Source organism: Aethalodelphis obliquidens, unplaced genomic scaffold, assembly GCF_003676395.1.
Source record: "Aethalodelphis obliquidens isolate GAN/ISIS:26980383/991018 unplaced genomic scaffold, ASM367639v1 scaffold6, whole genome shotgun sequence".
NCBI classification, from domain to species: domain Eukaryota; kingdom Metazoa; phylum Chordata; class Mammalia; order Artiodactyla; family Delphinidae; genus Aethalodelphis; species Aethalodelphis obliquidens.
Window position 1 is genome coordinate 35,312,720 of NW_020837950.1, and position 23,744 is coordinate 35,336,463.

Consider the following 23,744-nt stretch of genomic DNA (forward strand, 5'->3'; position numbering starts at 1 on the left):
TCGTGTTCACTGCTGGATGGATTATAAATTGATAAACTACTTTGAAAATAATTTGGCATTCTGTAAGGTTGAACATTCATAGACCCTACAGTTCAACAGTTTTATATCTTAAACAGATTGCTATACATATGTATCAGCTGGCATATGCTAAGAGTAGTCATGGTGCTTCATTGTTGATAATAACAATTGGAAAGAATTTGAGCGTCAGTTGGAGAAAAGTTGTATAAATTTTGGTGTGTTCATACAGAGATATTTTATATGACAGTGAAAGTGAATGATATTTTCCATTTGGGATGACATGAATGAAACAATGTCATGTGTGTCAGAGTTGAGAATGCAGACTCTGGAGCTGCCTGGGGTTTGAGTTCTGGCTCCACCCCTTGCTAGATGTGTATCCTTACAAAAGTCATTTATCCTCTCTACGCTTTAGTTTTTTCATCTGTCAGATGATGGTTGTTGTGAGTATTAAATGATTTAATATGTGTAAAGTGCCTATAAAACAGTGTGGTGCTGTATAAATGTTAGCTATTCTTATTACTCTGAATTCTAGTGTTATTGGGCAGTTTTGTCTTTATTATTTAATTTTTGTTGTTATTTAAAATCATGTTTTATCATTCCGCCTCTCCCAATGGATCTAGTGTATGGTCATTGAGGGCAATTAGAAAAGAGAGGAAAATATAAAAAATAATAAATAACCATAATATAATTGCCAATTGAAGCCGTTCTTACGATAGCTTCTGTTCCTTCTACAATCCCAGGGTATACTGTTGTCTAGGGAAGACAAATACACCTCTTTTTTTCATACAAATCTGTGTATGAAAGGCATAAGTGAACTGGGGCCTTATTATACTATTTACTCATCTATCGTGCAGACTTTGCAACTAAACCTATGCCATACTGAGCCAGTATGAAATTCTCTAGTAAGAATTCCTGTGGAGACTGCCCAAAACATGAAGCAAAATAAGAAATGTCAGTAAGCAATAAAAGTTATAGACAGTCACAAATACAGAAAGATTTACCTACCCCATGGTGTTATGTCCTCATTTAGATCTATTATTACATTTTATCCTGAAGTTAGAAGAGTGGTAGTCATTTTCTACCACCAGAGGGAATTTAGGTAATTAATGGTACTAAATAAGTTGAAATAATATGAATTTTTACATACTCTCCTTTTTGCCCTTTCGACACTGGCTGCTGTTGGTGTTGTTCTGGTGACTCTACAGAGTTAACGGTACGCATCATTATCCCCTAAGAATCCTTATAGGTCTGTTTGTAGATATGTATATAACTGTGCAATAGAAATACAATGAAAAGTGATTAGGTAAATCTTATAGCAATATAGAGAATATAAAAGTGTTGGAGAATTACTAGAAGCAAAAGTAATTAACAAATGAGGGTCTGTTAGAGTCAGGTGATAAATAATTAAAGAGAAAATCCACAAGATTCATGACATATATAGGTAGGTCAAAGGAGTATGATTTGATAATAAGGGGTTATTAGAGATCCTTGGGAAAGATTATGAAAACCATGAATATTTTTGTAACAGTGACCCTTCTTTATGATTATATGAAAAATTTGATTTAAAGAGAAGTTTGTTATATTATTATTTTATTAGTAATTTTTAATATAGTGAAATATACACACAGAAAAGTATGTAAAATTTATGTATAAAGAATAACTATTTCTAGGTCAGGAAATAGAGCATTGGCAAGCATGCCAGAGGCCAACCAGGCACCTTTATCAACCCTCTCTCTACCTTTAGAGTTAACTACTATCCTTTGTCCTGATCTTTTCCTTGCTGTTCTTTTTAGTTTATCATCTGTGTATGCTTTACTAAGTAATAGTAAATTTTGTCATTTTAAAATTTCCTATGGGGACTTCCCTGGTGGCACAGTGGTTAAGAATCTGCCTGCCAATGCAGGGGACATGGGTTCGATCCCTAGTCCGGGAAGATCCCACATGCCACAGAACAACTAAGCCCGTGCACCACAACTACTGAGCCTGTGCTCTAGAGCCTGCGAGCCATAACTACTGAGCCTGTGTGCCACAACTACTGAAGCCTGCATGCCCTAGAGCCCGCAAGCCACAGCTGCTGAGCCCACGCACTGCAACTACTGAGCCCACATGCTGCAACTACTGAAGCCTGTGCACCTAGAGCCCGTGCTCTGCAACAAGAGAAGCCACCACAATGAGAAGCCCATGTGCCACAACTAGAGAAACCTGCATGCAGCAACGAAGACCCAATGCAACCAAAAATTAAATAAACAAACAAAATTTCCTATGAATGCCATCATTTATGTGTATTCCTTAATGTCTTTCTTCGTTTGCTCAAAACATTTGTGATATTCATTCTTATTGTGGTGTGAGACTCTAACTCATTAATTTTTCAGTCCTGTATAATGTTCCTGTAAAATGAAGGATATATATTATTTTAGACACTTTAATATTTTATATTTCTTTTAAGAGCCTAAAAATGTTTTTCTTTATTCAACAAGTACTTTTGAGTGGCTGTTGTGTTATGTGCTTTTTCATTTATTTGTTTTTGTTTTTAGCTGCCTATAACAGAAGAACCAAGTAAGTGCAGCTTAAATAATAATGAGCTTATTTTCTCAGTGTCTTTGATTTCATAAAATCTTAATTTCTATGTAAAGCATCATGAAAAGGAAAATCCTAACCTGAGGGAAACAAACGTTGGAACAAATATAGCAAATGCCCTTCTTATAGAAGACACTTAAACGCATTAACAAGATAAACACTAAAAACAGAAAATGGGAAAAGGAGGGAAGAAGCATTTCACAAAGAAATATAAAAAGTAGTATATAGGAAAAATGTTAAACTGCATTGAGGTTTTTAGATTTATAATAGAAATTAGTTTCTTTGATGACACCTTTTTTCTTTATGTGTTTGTGGAACCCAGTGATTTTCAGGCAGTTGTATTTTTTTAAGAAGTTTGGTTTAAGAATCTACAAAGTTGAAGTCAAGTTCTGATAATTTTTTATTTTCTTGCATTAGCAATTCTTCTAATACAGTATGATTTACTATGTCATCATAGAAAGACAGCATTAGAGAGTGTACATGGCAGGGTAAAATTAAACATATGCTCACAATCAAATTAATGTATTTCATCTGTCTTCAACTAATAACAGTCTGTCATGTTATCTATCTGAGTAGGGGCATAAACAGTTTATTTTGTGTTTGGAGTAACTTCCTGGAGGTAGTTAATGTGACAAGTAGTTTGTTTGAATTGAGTATAACCAGATCAACACTCTAGATGTTTCCTTGATAACCCAAAAATTACTGTGAAAATCTGTACAAGTGCTATATTTGTATTTTGCTTCTTTAGGTTAGGCAGCAACGTATTTTACAGTAATTTCACAGAGAATATTCTGTTTTTGCCATATATGGACTAAGAAGCCTAAATAGTTTATACTTTTAATGCTTTCCATTGACAGGGTATAGACAATAATATAATTAGCTAACATCATAGAATACTTTCTTTTTTAAAAAAAATGTGAAGTAATACATTCTAGTTTGAATGAAAAAGTCATATTCATTATAGAATATGTTCTTATAGCATGTTGAAAAGTGAATATTTAGGAAAACAGGAATATTGTAAACTCTTAGGCCAATATAAAAATAATATAGAAACTATCATAATGTTTTTCAGAATTTAAAAATTTTACTTAACTTAAAATTTTCTATTTAGTTTGATCAGTAGCTCTGATTATTATACATTTGATATATAGTTTTTAAGCTATTTATTACATTTGGTACTCTATATTGGAAGACAATTCTGTTCATTATACCAGTAATCCTATAAGTAGATGGAGTGGAGATCGTGAATATGGATGCCTGGATGCCAGTAAACAAATAGGACTTATAAAAAAATAGGACTTAAAAAGAGATGTTGTCATGCACTTGGCTTATTAGCATTAGTGTGTGTATTTTAGAAGTCAAAATATATACATAATTTTAAGCACATGTAAATCAAATTTAATAAATTATTAAGGGTATTTTACTTGTCATGTGTGGGCTAATCATGATGGATCATTTTTAAACATTATGTAATTTCACAACTTGTATGTACAGCTGCAAGTACTTTGTAAAGGACTTTATGTAATCAAGTGCTAAGGCAGAGTATCTTATTTTATAATGCTGATGGGCTCAGTTTTATGATTTACTGTTATTAATAAATACTTTTAAAGTACCAGTAAGCAATAACCACGTATATACTAGTTCACTTTTATAATAATGGGCATTTAAAGTTTGTATGTCTTTATTCTTTTAATTAAAACTCTAAATAAAAGACCGTTAAGTGGTCATCCCCAAAGCTGATGTTCCTTCTTCTTTGTGAGACACTAACTGGATTTGGAACCAGATGACTTGGTTCTAATTCTGGTGCTAAAGGTGACTAGCAATGGGACTTTGGTTAAGTCACTCTGAGCCTCAGGTTTTTTGTGTGTGAAGTTAGATTAATGCTTTACCTATTTGTCAAGATTGTTATGAGGACCCAAAGTGTTATGTAAATTTTGAAACAGACTTTAAGTTGCTTCAGAAGTCTCCTAAAGTGGTTTCTTTGCATCTGTTTTACCCTTCTGGATTCTTTCTCCTCGTAGTAGCCAGAGTAGTTTTTTCAAAATGCAAAGATCACATTGTGTCCTTGCTTACAAGCCTCCAATGGCTTTGCATTGCTTTGTTTCAGTGATATCCTCATGTTATTCTGCACATCCCCATTCTTGCTCATTATGTTTCTTTGTTTTCCTCAATTGCACTCAGTCATTTTCCTCTTCTAGATTGCATCCTAGTTGTTCCAGTGACAGAAACATTTTTCTCTTCCAACTTCCTCTTAACTTGGTTGGCTTATTCTCATCTTTTAGATCTCAGATCAAAGAGGTCTTTCAGAGCTACTGTATAAAATTGTCATAATTTCTATCTTGCTTCCTGTCACTCTCTTACTCTCTATCTGCTCAACAACAATCCCCCCAACCCCCCGGCAATTTCTGATTATAATTGTTACATTGACTTTTTTATTTATGTGTTCACTTGTTTATCAGTCTTTCTCCCTCATGAATGTGAGAGTAAGGATAGTGTCTGTTCTCTAATTTATTGCTTATGCTTTTAGCACAATACTTGACACATAATAAGTGTTTACATTTAATAAATGAATTTTAAGGTGTTATTTTACTTATTTTAAAGAAGTACATGAACTATTTTTTTTTTTTGGAGCCTGTGATTTTTGCAACTACACAGTTAATCTGAATCATCTTTAGGTTGATTAATATGCAGTGTAATAAGTGTAATGACTTGGGAGAAAGAATAATCAGCTGCATGTGTATAAGTATAAAACTTGCCATCTTCTGTTTTTAAAGTTATGATATAGATAATGGCAACTATTTATGTATACAAGATGCCTGGACAGAAAAAAAAAGTCATATTCCTGAAATCTATAGGAGTGCAACATTTTTTAACATTTGTAATTTTCTTTTGAATAGTCTCTGAATTTAGAAACAAAAGTTGTCACTGTGTAGTTAATGGAAGTGCTTTCAATCCAGCAGGGGAAAGTTAAAATCTTTCCAGTATATATCACCTGTAGGATTTCCTTCTTGTGCTTATATTTTTGCTCAGGTGGACTGAAATATGTGAGGTAAGCTGGGTGAAAACTGTATCGGTGTTTAAGTTACCTACATGCATATGAACTTCTCAACATCCCATACAAGACCCTCATGCACATCCCTGCTGATTTCACCATCTCTTGGAAGCCAGGTTCTTTCAGATGCTTTTGCACACATTCCTTTGGCAAAGAATGTCCGTCCACCCTGTCTCCAAGGTTGTCTGCCTAATTTTTCCTCATTCTTCAGGAGTTAGCTGAAGCATCGTCTTCTCTGTGAGATCTTTCTTGTCCCCCTATGCAGTTCTATAAATTTCCTTTCCCTATTACTCCTGTTTTACCTTGTCTTGTACAGACCACTGTTGTTCTCTTGGTCTTAGAATTTCACTGTATAATATTTTTCTACATGTGCTCCTCTCAGCCTTCCTAGCAGTTAGCACTTAGAAGGCCCTGGGTAAATAGTTCATGAATGAATAAATGGATAGACAAATGACAATAACACTAATACTTGTTGAGTATGTGCCGGTCACATACTATGTACCTTACTATGTACGAGTCATTGTTCTGTGTGCTTTATATGTATTTAGTTATTTTATCTATTACAATAACATTATGAGGTACTATTATTGTCCCCATTTTATAGATGAGAAAACTGAGACAGAGAGATTGATTGCTCAGGGTTCCACAAACAGTAACAAGGCATCAAGCCCAGGCATTTTGGCTCTGGAGATTGCATTCTTTACTACCATGTCCTATTTCCTTTCCAAATAAATCAGTGAATTATTGAGGAACCATTGTTTCTTCTACATTTGCCATAATGCAGACAACTGAGAACTTCAGAAAAGTTATTTCTTGTATGAGACTAGTGTTTGTATATAAGCTACCACTCTAGATAGTAAAATAGTACCAAAGATCATTTATTGGGATATGAAAAAATTGCTGTAATGACACTTTCTTTATGATGATATTTGATATAGTGTCATTTTTGTCAGAATCGTGTATTGTTTATTAAACATCATTTACTTTCTGTTACTCATCAAAATCTGTTTCTGTGTCCTAATATACAGGCCACTTTATCCTGAAAGTTATCCACGTGAGTAAATTTTGAACCATCACATCAATTTAGGGCATTAATGTTCCATTGGAATCAGCAGGGCCAAATGAAGGATGAAAGTGACAGCTTTAGATTCAGAATTCTAATTTGTTGCTTCTAAATCAAAGTTTTGTACCTCAATAAAACCAAAACAAAGTGTTTTAAGAGTATATCATACTAAAATATTTATGGATGAAATGATATTTGATTTGCTTTAAAATAATCGAAGAGTGGGGATATGGATGGAACAAGATTGGTCATGACTTGATTTTTTTTTTTTTTTGCGGTACGTGGGCCTCTCACTGCTGTGGCCTCTCCTATTGCAGAGCATAGGCTCCGGATGCACAGGCTCAGCGGCCATGGCTCACGGGCCCAGCCGCTCCGCGGCATGTGGGATCCTCCCGGACCGGGGCATGAACCCGTGTCCCCTGCATTGGCAGGCGGACTCTCAACCACTGCGCCACCAGGGAAGCCCCATGACTTGATTATTGTTCAGGCATTTTATATTTTCCAGCAAAATGTATTAACAAAGGAGAATGCATTTTTGTTTTCATAACTGTTTTCCATGTATTACTTGAACCATTTAATGGCGGAAGAAAGAAAATTTCTCCAGTGGTTTGTGTTTTGTTTGTTTTTGTCTCCCTGGTAACTAGAAATGCAAGTGCCTCTCAATTTATAATTGTTTAATATAATTTGTAACTGTTTAATTGAATATGACATAACCAAAATCTCGGAGACAATTGTAATGCTTAGATTTTATTATCTTGCTAGTTATAACTTCATGTTATCATTTTTAATAACTCAAGACCCATTATATACAGGGAGAGGTTTATTGTTAACAAGAAAGATAAAAATCTATATTATTTTATATCAGTTAAGGCAATCTATATTAGTTAAGGTAATGCTAGATGCTATAAACAGACAGTCCCTAAAGTTTCAATATCTTAGCACAATAGAAATTTATTTCTTATTTACATAAAGACCAAAACCAGGTACTGCTTATCAGTGGCTCATCTCCCTTTCAGGAACCCAAACTCCTTCCATTTTCTGGAACTGCCATTTTCAACAGTTGGCTTCATGGGTTACCATGAAAAAGGAGAGTAAGGACTACCATACATGGAAGGTTTTTATGGGTCAAGCCTAGTAGTGTTGCATATCATTTATTCATTACTTTGGTCAGAAGTTAGTCTTATGGCCACAGCTAACTGCAGGTCGTACTGGAAAATGTGGTATAGGTTATGAACAGCTATCCAGTCTGCTCAACTTATACTTATGTGTCTGTTCTACTCTTCTTTATGTCAAAAACAGTGAAGGATCTTAGATTTTACCCTACTTAGAAGCTAACAAGTTAGCCTGCTACTGCCATGGATACTGGCAGAAGGCATGAGGCTCCTGGATCAGAGATAAAGGAATTTATTACTGCCAGCATAGCAAGTAGGGTGAGCTTGATGTTTGTGTTGGTTCTGCTAGGACAGTGTGAGGGGACCCACACAGATGATCTGTATCTAGCGGTTTGTCTCACAGCTGAGGAATCCTGAACTTAGGAAATCTATCTCTTTTATAATGGTCTCCAAGTAAATCTCTGAACTTTGCTCTGGAGAGAGATATTATCTTTATTATACCAGATGACAAACAAACTTACACTTTATTCCTGAGGGAGACACTCTCTCTTTGTAAGTTGCCATACAAACATCCTTGAAAGAATAGTCCGAAAAAAAAGCTGTCATTCAAAAATTTTATTTTTCTCAACTTTAATTTTTAAAAATTTATTAAAAATTTGAGTATTTTCCTTGCCATCTATTAATGCACATATATACATATATAGTATGTTTACAGAGTAGGAGTTTTATTATATGCAATTTTATACTCTTTAACATCCTGTACTATTGTGTATTTCACTTGATAGCCTTTCTCCAAGCTTTATTGAGATATAACTGGCATATAACATGATGTAAGTTTAAGGTATACAGTACATTGATTTGATACGCATATATTTCATAATGATTACTACCATCATCACCTCATATAATTAACATTTTTGTGGTGAGAACATTTAAGATTTACTCTCTTAGCAACTTTCAAGTATATAATACAGTATTGTTAACTATAATCACTATGTGTACATTAGAATCGTAGAACTTATTCATCCTATAATTGGAAGTTTGTACCCTTTGACTCACATCTCATTTCCCCTAACCCTCAGCCCCTGATAACCACCGTTTCTACTCTCTGTTTCTGTGAGTTTGGCTTTTTTAGATTCCACATGTAAGTGATATCATACAGTACTTGTCTTTCTCTATCTGACTTAACGTAGTGCCCTTAGGTTGCATACATGTTGTCACAAATGGAAGAATTTCCTTCTTTCTCATGGCTGAATAATATTCCATTGTTATACATGTGTATGTATCACTTCTTTATTCGTTCATCTGTTGACAAACACTTAGGTTGCTTCCATGTCTTGGCTATTGTGAATAATGATGCAATAAACGTGGGAGTGCAGATATCTCATTGAGATTATGTTTTTATTTCCTTTAGTTATATATACCTAGAAGTAAGAGTGCTAGATCATATGGTAGTTCTGTTTTTAATTTTTTGAGGAACCTTCATACTGATTTCCAGAGTGGCTGTACCAATTTACATTCCCACCCACAGTGCAAAATAGTTCCCTTTTCTCCACATCCTTACCAACATTGGGTATCTCTTGTATTTTTCATGATAGTAATTCTAACAGGTATGAGGTGGTAGTTCATTGTGGTTTTGATTTGCGTTTCCCTGATGATTAGTGATGTTGAGCATCTCTTCGTGTACTTGTAGGCCATTTGTATGTCTTCTTTTGAAAAATATCTATTCAGTTCCTCTGCCCATTTTTAATCGGGTTGTTTGTTTCATACAACTATTGAGTTGTATGAATTCTTTATATATTTTGGATATTAATCTCTTATCAGGTATATGATTTGCAAATATTTTCTTCCATTCCATAGGTTGCCTTTTCATTTTGTTGATGGTTTTCTTTGTTGAAAGCTTTTTAATTTGCTGTGGTCCCACTGTTTATTTTTGATTATTTGCCTTTGTCTTTGGTATCAAATACAAAAAAATCATCCCCAAGACCTCACTTACTAGTCATGATTTGTTTTTTTGTTTGTTTGTTTGTTTTTTGGCCAGACCGTGCAGCTTGCAGGATCTTATTTCTCCAACCAGGGATTGAATCCGGGCCATGGCAGTGAAAGTGCCGAGTCCTAACCACTGGACTGCCAGGGAATTCCCTTTAAGTTCATAATTTTTAATGGCCAAAGAGTATTGTATTGTGGGGTTGTATCATAATTTAATTGTATTTCTATTCTGGGACATTTACATTGCTTCCAGTATTTTTTTTTATATTACAAATGACTGTGGTGAAGATCTTAATTTATAATTCTTGTTATACATCCCTAATGTGTTCCTCAAGATAAACTCTTCCAAATTGTCTTACTTGGTCATAGAGTAGAAATGTTTGTAAGGCTCAACACACATTTTTGAGTTGCTTTTCAGAAAGCCCGTAGTACCAGCTCTCAGCAGCACCGGGTTTCTTCTCTCTCTCTCTCTCTTTCTCTTTCTCTCTCTCTTTTTTCATTTTGAAAGGTGAACTCAGTACTTCATTTTTCTCACTTGCATTTCTTTACATACTGAGATTGAATAATGTTTTCACAGGTTTATGTGAAACATTATAAAAGGCCATTTAAGGTGGTCTAACATTCTGTAAAATATCATTATTAGTTACATTTCTGAGAAAATGTTACTTCTTAGTGGATTGTTAATATTCCATGAATCCCTGAAATGCACTTTTGTTAGTATCTCTTTCTTGCTGTAAACCTAAATTATAAAATATGAAATACTGTAATTTGTATTTTTTTAATTTATTAAACTAAAAATTGTACATATTACTCTTTCAAACAGCTTTCCAAGTTGTTATCAAAATTATTCTTGTTAGCCAAAGTTAATTGGCTTCTCTTAAGACTCCTATTTCACGTACCATGTGATTTTAAGAACATGGCAGATAGACTTAGTATCTTCATAACTTATTTTCTTTCTTTCCATTTTAATTTCCAGGTCAGGGTAAGTGAGCTAAGTGATTTTTTTTTTTTGCACAGTTGGTTTTGACAGTGAAATATTTGGATTTTCTTGTCTGTCTAACACAGTCTTAGAATTTTTTCATCTTCATGTTTTTTTATCCCCATTTATGTCAGGGACACAAGAAAGCCTTTGACATTGATGTAGTTGATTTACCTCGTGCATTCTTATCCTATACAGTTCTGTCCTTCACTTTTCAGACCCCAGTTTCTGTTCTTTCTTAACTTCTGAGATCGTTCCATTGGGCCTTCAGGAACTTACAAATAAGGTGTCGATAAAATTCTTGTACATATTCTCAACATCTTTCTTTTTTTTTTTTTTTTGGTACGCAGGCCTCTCACTGCTGTGGCCTCTCCCGTTGCGGAGCACAGGCTCCAGACGCGCAGGCTCAGTGGCCAAGGCTCGCGGGCCCAGCCACTACGCGGCACGTAGGATCTTCCCGGACCGGGGCACGAACCCACATCCCCTGCATCGGCAGGCGGACTCTCAACCACTGCACCACCAGGGAAGCCCTCAACATCTTTCTTGACAAAAGTTTTAAAACTACTTCTGTCACTTAGCTCTCCCATAATGACACTGCTGCTGTCCCCTGAAGCTCTTTCAAATGTTGTCGTCCCCTTCTATATCTACTTTATCACTAGTACTGGAGTAGTGGTAACTGGTAGTTACCTTCTTGTTACATATTGCTCTTTCCAGAACATTCTCCTTCATCTTCCCTAAAAACCCTTAGATTTGAATATCAAGCCATATGATTATACCTCCTGCTACTTATATTTCTTGGAGTTATCAGCCAACCCCTGAATCACTGCCTTGAATTTCTTGAAGATTTTGGCTTTGGGTCACAGTCACTCCACTACTATTGCTATCATGATTCTTGGTAATTTTAGTACACATACAGATTATCCTTCTAATACTTTTGTGTCTCAGTTCCTTGAATTCTTCATCTACCATAATCTTGCCACCCACCTACACTAACATATTTGTTCTGGAGACCTAGTCAATATTAGTTTCCATACTCTCTTCATAATATCAGTTATAAGTTTCATGTATCCCAGTCTATTATTTCCTGTCTTTCCACCTCACATCCTTTGGTAACCCAATTCCAGTAATTTTTAAACCCACATAAGACCTTAACATCAGTTGATCTTACCAATTTTTCGTTTTCCTGAACCCCCCTCCTACCAACTTAAATTCCATGGTCTATCAATATAATCACTCCCTTACATTTATTATCTTCAATTACTTGCCCTTCTTAGTAATTGTACATGATTGAGAAAACCCCAGCTCTACTTAAATGCAAATCCTCATCTGCTCAATACCTCCATCCATTGCAGCTGAGTGTACCTGGAACAAAACCTACAATATACTGTCTCATTTAAAATTCGAGTTAACTATCTTCAAGTGATTTCTCTTTATCTTGTTCATCCCATGTCAAATCCATTAGCATTTCTTATTCGCTTTTTATTCCAAAAATATATTGAGAATTTGCCCCACTTTTTACCATCTCTCTTGCTCCTACTCTTGTCCAAACTACCATCTTCTCTTTCCTAGATTTTTATTATAGCCCCCTCGATGGCTTCTCTGCTTTACATTTGACTACAGTTTATTCTCATCACAGCAGCCGAAACCTTTTAAAATGTAAGTCAGATTACGTCTTTTTTTTCTTTTTCCTTACAACCCCCAGTAGCTTCCCATCTCTCTTACAGTGACCTGTATGATTCCTGGCTTTTTAAACTTAATTTCCTGCTGTTTCCCTCTCTTGCTAACTCTTTTCAGCCACTCTGGCCTCCTGGCTTTTCTTTGAATCTCCTAAGTGTAATCTTCCTTTAGGGCCTTTTTCACTGCAGTTCCCTCTGCTTGGAAGGCTTTTCCCCGGATTTCCTTGTTCTTAGCTTTCTTAAGGTCTTTGACCTACCTGTTTGGAATAGTAATTCCTCTCATGTACCCTTTATTTATTTTTTTCATAAGATATATCAGCATTTGCCATACACTGTAATTTACTTGTTCGTCTCTTTTCATTAAAATGTCAGTTCATTGTATCTGCAGCCCCTAGGACAGTGCCTGACCATAGTAGGCACTCAAATATTTGTTGAATGAATGAATGAATGATCAATAAAGTGGTTATCCATTGAAATTGTTAACCATACTTTAAGCAGGGTGTAGTATGGTTGCACTAAAAGAAGGTGCATGTTACAATGTTAATGCCTTTGTCCTTCAGTTGCTTAGATATTGGAAGTATATACACCAAAATGTTAACAGTAGTTGTCTCTAGTTAGTGGCATTTTTTATATAGTTTTCATAATTGTCTTTCAGATTTTAATTCCATTTTCAAAAATAAAATACAAGAACTAGCAAAATGATGTTGTTCACTGAAGGACATAAGGGAGATTAAATCATAGCAGTAAGATAGTTATCACATGTATGTTAGATGAATACTGTATAATAATTTTAAGGATGCTTTTAAAAATAGAAGATATGAAAGAATTTACCAGTATCTCACTGTAATTTCATCTTCAGAATTTACATTTCTGCATTATTTAGAGTGAAGTACTCTAGTAACTAAGTCCTCTTAAATGTTGCTCACTAAATTCTAACATAATAGAGGAAAACTTTATACTCAAGCTCTGTGAGGGCTTTTCCTATATCTGCTATAATTCTCAGAGTCTTGGTTATTTAAAATAATATAACTTTTATGATCTTTAATGGTCTTTTATGTTCATAATACTGGTGGTGATTTTTTTAGGACCTGGATTGTATCTTTTTCATCTTTGGGTTCTCACTGCCTACCACAGTGCTTGGTATATAATAGGTACTCAATAAATGTTTATTGAATAATTTTTTATCAATTGATCAGTGATTGTATTAGTCTCTCATGGTTATCTTTGTTAGGAGAAAAACTTTTGCTTGGCTCGTAAATCCCCCAATGCTTATAGTAGTTTATATAAGTAGTTGAGGAGTTGTGGGGTGGGGCTGAGGGGGAGGGAGAGAAGAAAAAAGGAAGAAAAGACACAATGATAGACTCTTCCATTAGAAAAGACAAATGCACATGTTGAATGACAGACTTTATTTTTTTTAACTGGACAGTAATTTCATTGGGGAATTTTCCTAGTGACATGATTTGTTCTTACTCTTGTTGAATTAGGAAAGTATTTTAACTTCAATATTATGATAAACTAGATGTATAAATGTCAGAGCTAATAGCTTAGTATTTTAGTCTTCTACAAATTGATGCCTGTGGTATCTGGACATTTTTTGGCCTCTTCTTGTAAATAAAGTCTCAGTGATGTTTAAGGAATAGCAACTTGTGGCCAGAAAAGAAAAAAAGCTGCATATTATCCAAGCTAAGCAATATAAGTGGGGCTAAGGAATCCCCCACTAGATCAAAAATTTCCTAGAGAAAGATCTCTTGAGCTTACAAACTAAAGACCTTCAATATAATTTTAAATAAAGCCTTTTATGTAGTATGAGAGCAATTTTTAGTTGATAATCAATTGCCACTATTATGTAGGCTTACTAGATTTGCAAATTTACAAGTTTTTACAAGTTGGTTGGGTCCCTTCCTCAGGAAATCAGTTTAAGTTTTTTTTTCCTATATTGACTCAAAGAGCCTAGTTGTCCTTAAATCCTGTGAATATATTTGCCTTATAATTTGACAGCATTGAGTGAACACCCTTATAGGGTCTGTAGTGTTGTAAAAAGAGAAACTGTTCAATAAAAGATCACATTTGAAAAAATTAGACTGTGCTGGATGAAACCAGTATTGGATATGAGTACTATGCTTTGCTTTAAAGCACCTACAACTATTCAGGAAAATATATCCTGGCCCATTACTACTTTCAAAATGGATACTTTTAGTTTTGGAAAGCAAATGAGCTGTATCTTTGTGAAATTAAACCATGGCTGTAAATAAAGTAAATATACAATGAAATATAGGTATCTTTTAGCAGAAAATTAGTCATGCATTTGTGTTAACATTAACGTTTATAGAGATTACAGAACTATTGTAATTATTAAAGTAATTAAACTATCAAACCAGATATGCTTGAGTAAGTGCATGTTGCAATTAATCATTATGTTTAAACACATTATACTAAGTAGATCTTTTTTGAGTATCATCAATGTGCCTGAAGCTATATAGATAATAGGAATGATAGCCTTCAGTTTTTTGAGCACTTATCATGTGCTGGTCCTTATGCAGTAAACATGGATTAATTCTCAAAGAACTCTATATATGATAGATACATTTGTTATTCCCAGCTTTTAGATTTAGGGACTGAGGCATAAAGAGGTTGAAGAAATTGCCCAGAATTACACAGCTCATATCTAACTGGGGTACAGTACTAGAAAATAAGTCAAACTTAAACATGTTAAAAATGTATTGATTAACTAATATTGAATTTTGTTCTCTGTTTTTCTAGTTGATTTGGAGCATATGCGAACAGTAAAACCTGAAAAACACTTAAGGTTTTGCCAGGAAAATGGTTTTAGTAGCCACTTTGTCTCAGCAAAGACAGGAGACTCTGTAAGTAAAATAATGAATACTGAATATTACAAGTGATGTTTTACTTTTATTTTCATAGGAAGTATACTTCTATTACTTAACTTTTGGAACAAATTAATTCCTGTTAAAGACATAAAATATCAGGTTAGATATAACATGTTTATTCTATTTATGTTCCTCTTATAATTCATTTAACATAATTTCATGGTTATTTTAGGGAATTAAAAAATACAAAAGTTAAAAATAATATAAATCACTCATAATCTCAGCATCCAGAGATGACCATTCATAACCTCGTATGATTCCTTCTAGTCTTATTTTTCTGATGCTCACAAATATTAGTGCTTCTGCCACTAGTGCTAGTGAATTGCATTTACTGAGTGCCTACTTTGTGATGGGCACTGTACTACTCTGATTATCTCTATTTAATTAAATTAATTTATTTTTTCATATTTGACTGGATGTTTATTGTGTAAATCACCATAACCATTTAAACAAGAAACTTAGAATGATGTTAAAATATTTTTGAAATAGTCCAAAATATCTTCACATATAATTTAGATTTATTTTCCAGCAATCCTAACTGATTATCTCTATTTTATAGAATAGTCTTAGAGAGGTTATGTTGTGGGGGTCCAGGGTACACAGAATAAGTGGTGGAGATAGGATTTGTAAACCTAAGGATTGACATTCCAGGGTTCACCATATTAATCATGCTAAATGTTTATTAAAAAGAAAATTGAGATCATAATATAGAAATAATTTTGTTTTTTTAATTTAATATATTTATCTGTAGAAAATTTTATGTCACTTAATATTACTAAATAGATTTAATAATCCGTTAGAGTTAATAATCCGTTAAATAAATGTTCAAAAATTTATCCAACCACGTCCCTATCGTTGGGTATATAGATTATTTCTAAGTTCAGTACATTGTAAAATTTTGCAAAATTTCTAATGTAAAATTTTGTCCATAAGCTGTGATGTTTTGATTATTTTCTTGGAAGGGAATTGAGACCTATTGCCAAATTACCACCAGGAAGCCTACGTTAATTTATACTACCACCAGCATTGTATGAGTGCCATATCACTGTACTCTTTTTAACATTCAGAATTTATTTATTTTTAAATCTTTGTCAATTTGGTAGACAAGGAAAAAAAGGTATTTTGCTATTTAAATTTGAATTTCTTTGCTGTTGAGGTTGAAATTTTAAAAATTTCATTACCTATTAATTTTCTGCTTATTACCTGTTTATAATTTTCTATTGCTTTTTAAAATTTCCTATGACCATTTTTATGTTAGGGATAACAGCCATTTGTCATAATTTTTGCAAATATTTTCCACTGCCCAGGTGTTTGTTTGACCGTTAATTTTCTTGACATTTTCAACCAAAGGAAGTTTGAATTTTTTTCTGTGGTTTAATCTTTTTGATGTTCTTCCTGTATGATTTCACTGATGGTTTTTATGCTTAGGGTAAATATTAAATATTTTAAAGGGTATTTAATCTTTTGGGGGGGTCAGACTCATCTAAAAATGTGACATTTTGGAACCCTTTCCCCAGGATAATGTAAACACGGGCACATACCCACATGTGTCATTTAAAAATATATATAATATCAATATTCCTTGATAAATCCATCCATGGATTAGGCTTTCACCCTCATGTATCTTCCTGGGGTCTTTTGTCATTTTAGAATTATTTTAACTTCCAGTATTTTAGCTTGTGTTTAAACCACTTAGTATCTTTTGTGCACTTATGTTGAACCACCTGTAAAAATCCCCATTGTTTTCTTTTTAAATTCAACTTTGAAATGGTTTGTTCTTGTGAAGTCACTTTAAGACTTGCAGTCATCTCCAATCCCAGTTTACTTCGCTTCATTGCTTAGGGAGCTGAGCTCCTGGCTTACTGTACTTTCTCTAATACTACCTTTGTCATAATTCTTAGTGATTTCAGTGTCTTTGTTTTCCACCCCACCTCAGTCACAAACTCCCATGCATTGTCATTACAAATTACTGCGGCCCTTCTGTTATCTCATATTGCAATATCAGGCATCCTAATCACTGACCATCTTGTCTTTCTGGCTCACACCCTTGAATGCCCTAACCCAATCAGTCTGCAACCCCAGCAGGACCTACAAGACATTGATCCTAACACTTTTTCAGTGTCCTCCTTTCATGTCCTCATTTCCCTTTCTTTGTAACTTAATCTCATGGCCAATCAAATCACTACCATGCATATACTGTCAAGTCCCTTTCTGCTCATTCACTTTATCTGACTCATTTGGATAAACCTTAACCAAGCCCCTGCCTTTATATGGTTACACTCTTGTATTTGAACGTGGTCAGAGAAAAAACCCAGAGGCATGCTGGAGGTTTCACTTACATTTCACAGTAGCTAACCTCAAGTGGGCCCTTAATGCTGCTCAGTAATTATGCATGTCCTCAGGCCATTATCTCTCCCCCTCACCTATACCACTGTTTCGTAGCTTCTCTTCTCTCCTCAGATCTTCAAAACTTCCTTGTCCATTCTTTCAGCTGATGCCCTTGTTTCTTATTTTATAAAATATTTGCAACAAACAGAAGACAACTTTCACATAACTCCTGCCACCACATCTACCTCAACTCTCCTTCCCACCCCATATCCCTTCCCGTATCTTCTGTCTCCTCCAAGGTTACTATGGATCTATACTCCTAGCTAGGGTCAACTCCTCCACTGTGCATTAGTCCCATTTCTCTTTGCCTAGTAACAAACATTGCTTAGCAATTCTCACTCCTGCATCATTTTTTTCCTATCTACTGGATTATTCTATCAGCACACAAAATATTATGACTTATCTTAAATACAAGAAAACTCTTGATCTCACATCTTTAGCTATTGCTTACTTCCCCCCAGTTACCAGTGGAATGTTTTGAAAGAGTTGTCTCCAGTTCTCTCCTCCCAGTTTGTCTTGAGCAGTTCCAGTCAGACTTTTGCCCCCAATATTTCACCCCAAAATGCTCTTTTAAGGTCTACCAGTGACCTCCTTTTTGCTAAATTCAGTGGTCGGTTCTTAGTCCTTATCTTACTTGATTTAGTTGCAGCATATAAAATAGTTGATCACTCTCTGCTCTTTGAAATACCTTCTTCACTTAGATTCTAGAGTACTACACCTCCTGGTTTCCCTCCTACCTTGCTAACTACTCTCTTAGTCACCTTTGCTAATTTCTTATCTCTCCAACTTCTAAATATTGAAGTGCCCTAGGCTCAATCCTTGGATATCTCTCTTTTTTAAACTTACTCTCTTAGTGACCTCATCTAGTCTCATGGCTTTGGCCAGACCTCTTTCCTGAACTCCAGACTCATATACCCCAGCACTCCTGTTTAGGTGTCTAACAGCCAATCCCAATTTAATTCAGGTCCAGAACTGAGCTCTTGGTATTCCCTCTTCAGATCTCTCACAGTCTTCCCCACTTAAATAAATGGCAGATCTTCTACCAGTTGCTAAGACCAAGAAAATTTTGGAGTCATCTTTGACTCCTGTCTTTCTTTGACATACCACATCTATCACCAAGTCCTGTTGGTTCTACTTTCAAAATATATCCATAATCTGGTGACTGTTTCTTACCATCTCCACTGCTACCACTTAGTTTCAAGCCTCCATCATCTCTTACATTAGTGTCCTTGATGATTTCTCTTTTTTACCCTTGATCTTCTATAGTGAATACTCAATACAACAACCAGGTTGACCTTGTTAAATAGAAGTCACATCAATCCACCCTCCATTTCACTCAGAGTGAAAGCCAAAGTTCTTCACATAGTTTACCAGATCTTACATGATTTGTACACTCTTAATCTCTCTGCTAGTTTTCTTCTTACAATCCCCTTTTTCTCTCCATTCCACCGCACTAGCTTTCTTATTTCTCCTTGAACATTGACCATCAGTGAACTATAATATATAATGCTCTTCGGGGTACAAATGACATAAACCTTTTGGGGATATGTATCTCTTTTTGATTAGGGATCGAAGTTAAATTAGTAAAGTTGTGATAAATATTCAGTAAGTAATCATGAGATAAGTAGGGATAAGAATATGATAGAGCACTTACAGAACAAAGACAAGTTATGCATTAGAGTCGGTGACTGATTCGTGTCTATAGATTTTTGTTTAATGATAATGGAGTATGCTGCTCATTTTCTGTTTGATAAAATACAGTAAAGATTATAAGTTTTTTGCTCAAGAGATATGGAGAATTTATTAAAATTGATGAGAACCACAAAGATTATTAAAGAGTTGTGAAGTAAGACCTTTGAAGATAGGCTAATGCCAGATCAAAAGACTATTGTAGAACTGGCAGCGAGAAACTTTACCCAGGTAGTAAAGTATAGACTAATTTATTTTCATTTTCTTCAGGACTTATAGGAGTTTGTTATTATGCTAGTAGTTTTTTTTTTTTTAATTTGGTAGCTGTAATTAATTGTCTTATGTTAAATCTTTAAAAGCATAAGTTTTTAGGGATAAACGTATATTTAGACCAGTTCAGTGAAGTGTATGGCTTTTCAAATTATGGTTTAATCATTTAAAAAATTATTATACTTAAAATGTTGCTGTATTTGACAAATAAAGCTATTTTTGGAATAACCTGGTACATCATATTTTTTGCAGTTTTTGCTGTTTATCACTTTTTAGAAAGTTCAATTTATTTGAAGGTAACTTAAACATGCCTGTTTTAAATCATTTAAACCTGTTTTTGTTATGTAGGTCTTCCTATGTTTTCAGAAAGTTGCTGCTGAAATCCTTGGAATCAAGTTAAACAAAGCAGAAATAGAACAGTCACAGGTGATTATATTGAACTGTATATTTTAAAAAATAATTTATTTCTTAAAAGACATTAATTTTCACCCTGAATCCTTTTACATTCATGCATTCTATGTACATATCCCTAAAAGCCTTAAAAATAGATTGTGTGTATGAATCAGTGTTTATTGCAGAAGATGGAGGATGTTAACTTTTTGCCAAATGATGGAACCTCATTGAAACCTCATTTTGTCCGTTTTGTTGGAAAAATGAGATTAATGCAATAAAAATTTCATCAGTGGTTAAATAATGGGTTAAGGAACTGACTGTATTATTTTGTACTTCTTTATTAAAGTTCTTCTTCCATGATTACTGTACAATATCCTTTTTATATTTTATACAAAATCCCAGCTATAATATTTATCAAAGGTTAGTCTTAACTAGTAAGAATTTACCCCATTTGGCATCTTCCACGTTTGCATTGGTAAAACATTAGTTTTTCTAAAGTCTTGCTCTCTGTTCTTCTCTAAAAGGTCCTGCCTTGTAATGATATTAATTTTTCATGTTATTTTATTGTTAATTTAATAATGGTATTAATTATTGAGGCTTTCTGAATTCTTTCACTATTTGTAGACAGTTCTCTTAGACTAAGAAATAAATATGAATACCAATAATCAAGCATTTAAAAATACCACTACAATAGCATACCAATTCACATGTTTGATTGAATGAAAAATCAGAGCAAGAGCCTGTAGTTTAAAGTCAGGCTTCGGAAGTGATTTGCTTAGCAGCAACATATAAATTACACTTTCCCTTAATCCCCTCCACTCTGTCCCTGCTCTGTGAAGCTAAAAAAGGTATAACAATCTTTCCCCATCGTTAAATTTTTCTTTAATTCTTTTAGAGTTAGTTCTGTCATGGTCGCTCTTTGTGTGTGCATGTGTGTGTGTGTTTAAATAACTTGAGCAGATATTAATTGAAAATTGTTTAGGGAGGGTGGGAGGGAGGGAGACGCAAGAGAGAAGAGATATGGAAACATATGTATATGTATAACTGATTCACTTTGTTATAAAGCAGAAACTAACACACCATTGTAAAGCAATAATACTCCAATAAAGATGTAAAAAAAATAAAAGAAAATAAAAAGAAAAGAAAAAAAAGAAAATTGTTATGCTGATATGGCTGTTTCTAGAATTTCATTAAAATATTTGGAACTCTGGAAATCTGCTACTTTTATTTCTCATTATTCAAAAGACATTTCAGCACTTACCGTGGCCAGGCACAGTGTTCCGATATTTGTGCCATATAAATTGCTCCCAGACACAAAAATAGCTACTTCGTTTTGGCCTAGGAGGATGGATACAAGAAAGAGAAATTACCATAATTTGCTTGATAGTACTGACCTTGGCAGACCCCAGAGGTCAAGTGATTCCTCTGCTTTTTAGCTTCACTTCCTAAATGATGTTTCTCCCTGGTTAGATAGTCTATGAATGATTATCAAACAATCATAAATGATTTATTGGACATATAAGTGTGGTTTAGTGGTGGATTCAGAGGAGATTTAAAAGAGTTTAAGATGCAGTCCCGGGCTTCCCTGGTGGCGCAGTGGCTGAGAGTTCGCCTGCCGATGCAGGGGACACGGGTTCGTGCCCCGGTCCGGGAAGATCCCACATGCTGCGGAGTGGCTGGGCCCGTGAGCCATGGCCACTGAGCCTGCGCGTCAGGAGCCTGTGCTCCACAACAGGAGAGGCCACAACAGTGAGAGGCCTGCGTACCGCAAAAAAAAAAAAAAAAAGATGCGGTCCCTGCTTTCAGGGAAGAAAATTAATATGTGCTAGGCACTGTGTTATCTAATTTTACCCTTATAATAACTCTGTGGGGCAGGTGGCATTTCATCATTTTATGGGTAGAAAACTGAGACTGTGGAGAGGTTAAGTAACTTGATCTGTTAATCTACAGCTAGGCAGTGGTGGAGTCAGGATTTGAACTCAGGCCTGTCTGATAGCAGTGCCCCTAATGTTTCCATTCCGCCATATTAGGGGAAGATTTACTGGGTAGTTTGTAGTAGGGAGTTGAAAAAGAAGCTGGCATGAAAAAGTTGAAAGCTTAGGTTGTATTTTGGAAACAGAAGAGTAGTTTGGTTAAAATAAATGACCATTTGTGTTGGAGTGTGCAGGGAATTTGAGAAAAAGATTGTGGAGATTTATGAATGCCAAGTTGATAAGTTTTATCTCATGTATTGACAGTGGAAAATAATTTTAAGCAGGGAAATAAATGAAAGCAGTTTTTAGATAGGATTAATCTAATGGGATTTGTGTGTGTGTGTGTGTATGGATGTGAAAGAGATTGAAAGCAAGGAGACTGGGTTACTGTCCTCATGTGATAAGGACCAGAATTGGGGTGGAAGGGAAAGAATGGATGTAAGAGACATTTCACAGAAGAATCAATAGGACTTGTGGAATGACTGGATAAAAGGGAGAAGTCCAAGATCACATTGAGGTTTCTCACCTGAGGAATGGAGAACAGGGGAGACCCAGTGATGAGGCCCCCGTGGAGGAGAAGGTGTACTGGTGTGGCACAGGAAGCTTCACTGAGAAGGGAGTGTACATCGCTTGAGCCCCAAAGCAGTGCTTAGGTTCAGTGACAACTCCAGAGAGATGGAGTAACTGGGATACTTTTGAAAGACAGAGTTCTAGGGAAACTTTATTAATATTTGTAGCTCACTCTTAGTCACAAGAGCCAAAGAGTTACTGTTTGGACTTTAGAGATGGACTTAACATCTAGGCATATTTTAACAAAAGCAGCATCAGATGTGTTAACTACATAGTTCCCCAGCCTCCCTATACACCCCACCTTGTTTGTTAGTGTACTCCATCTTCTTTATTATGCTATGAAGTTTAATTCTGTCTTCAGTTTGTTGGTGTTGACTTTGAATTCATTCATTTAAAGATGAAGTCAAGCTGCTAGAGCCCTCCTTTATTGTGTTTGTCAGAATCCTTTGTATAGGAAAACCTCATTCTCCATTCCTGAGATCAATGAATTTGGTGTTTTTGCCAGTTAAATTATTTATTTCACAGTGGAAACATTTTTGAAAGTTCATTATTTTTTTAAATTTTATTTATTTATTTTTAATATTTTTAAAAGTTCATTATTTTTAAAAGATGTTTCTAAGAACATACTTGCAAGCTGTGTTAAGCACAGTTTTTTTTTAATTGAAATGTATTTGACACAACATTTGACAGGACAACATCTTTCTTTTCCTCCCCATCTCCTGGAAACCACCATTTTATTCTTTGTTTTTACAAGTTTGGCTTTTTAAAATTCCACATATGAGTAATATCCTACAGTACTTGTCTTTCTCTGTCTGACTTATCTCATTTTGCACAATATGCTCAAAGTCTCTTCATGTTTTCACAAACGAGAGTCCTCCTTTCTCCTGGCTGAATAATATTACATTGTGTGTGTGTATATATATATATATATATATATATATATATATATATATATATACACACATACCACATTTTCTTTATTCACCTATCAATGGACACTTAAGTTGTTTCCATATTTTGCTTATTATAAATAACACTATAATGAACATGGGGGTGCATATACCTTTTTGAGTTATTGTTTCATTTTCTTCGGGTAAATACCCAGAG

At 34.6% G+C, this 23,744-nt stretch overlaps 1 protein-coding gene across 4 annotated transcripts in view; it reads left to right on the plus strand.

Annotated features, from left to right (window-relative positions):
• Window positions 1–23,744, plus strand: part of RAB28 (RAB28, member RAS oncogene family) — a 95,552-nt gene that overhangs the window by 64,383 nt on the left and 7,425 nt on the right. For 3 of the 4 annotated variants that reach the window (XR_003432213.1, XM_027103349.1, XM_027103347.1), the window contains exons 5-6: window positions 15,227–15,330; window positions 20,050–20,127. Coding sequence is in view for 3 of the 4 variants with exons in the window: in XM_027103349.1 (XP_026959150.1) it covers window positions 15,227–15,330; window positions 20,050–20,127 (182 nt within the window). In the remaining variant the exon portion in view is untranslated. The remainder of the gene's footprint in view (window positions 1–15,226; window positions 15,331–20,049; window positions 20,128–23,744) is intronic. The other variant, XM_027103350.1, reaches the window with a different exon arrangement.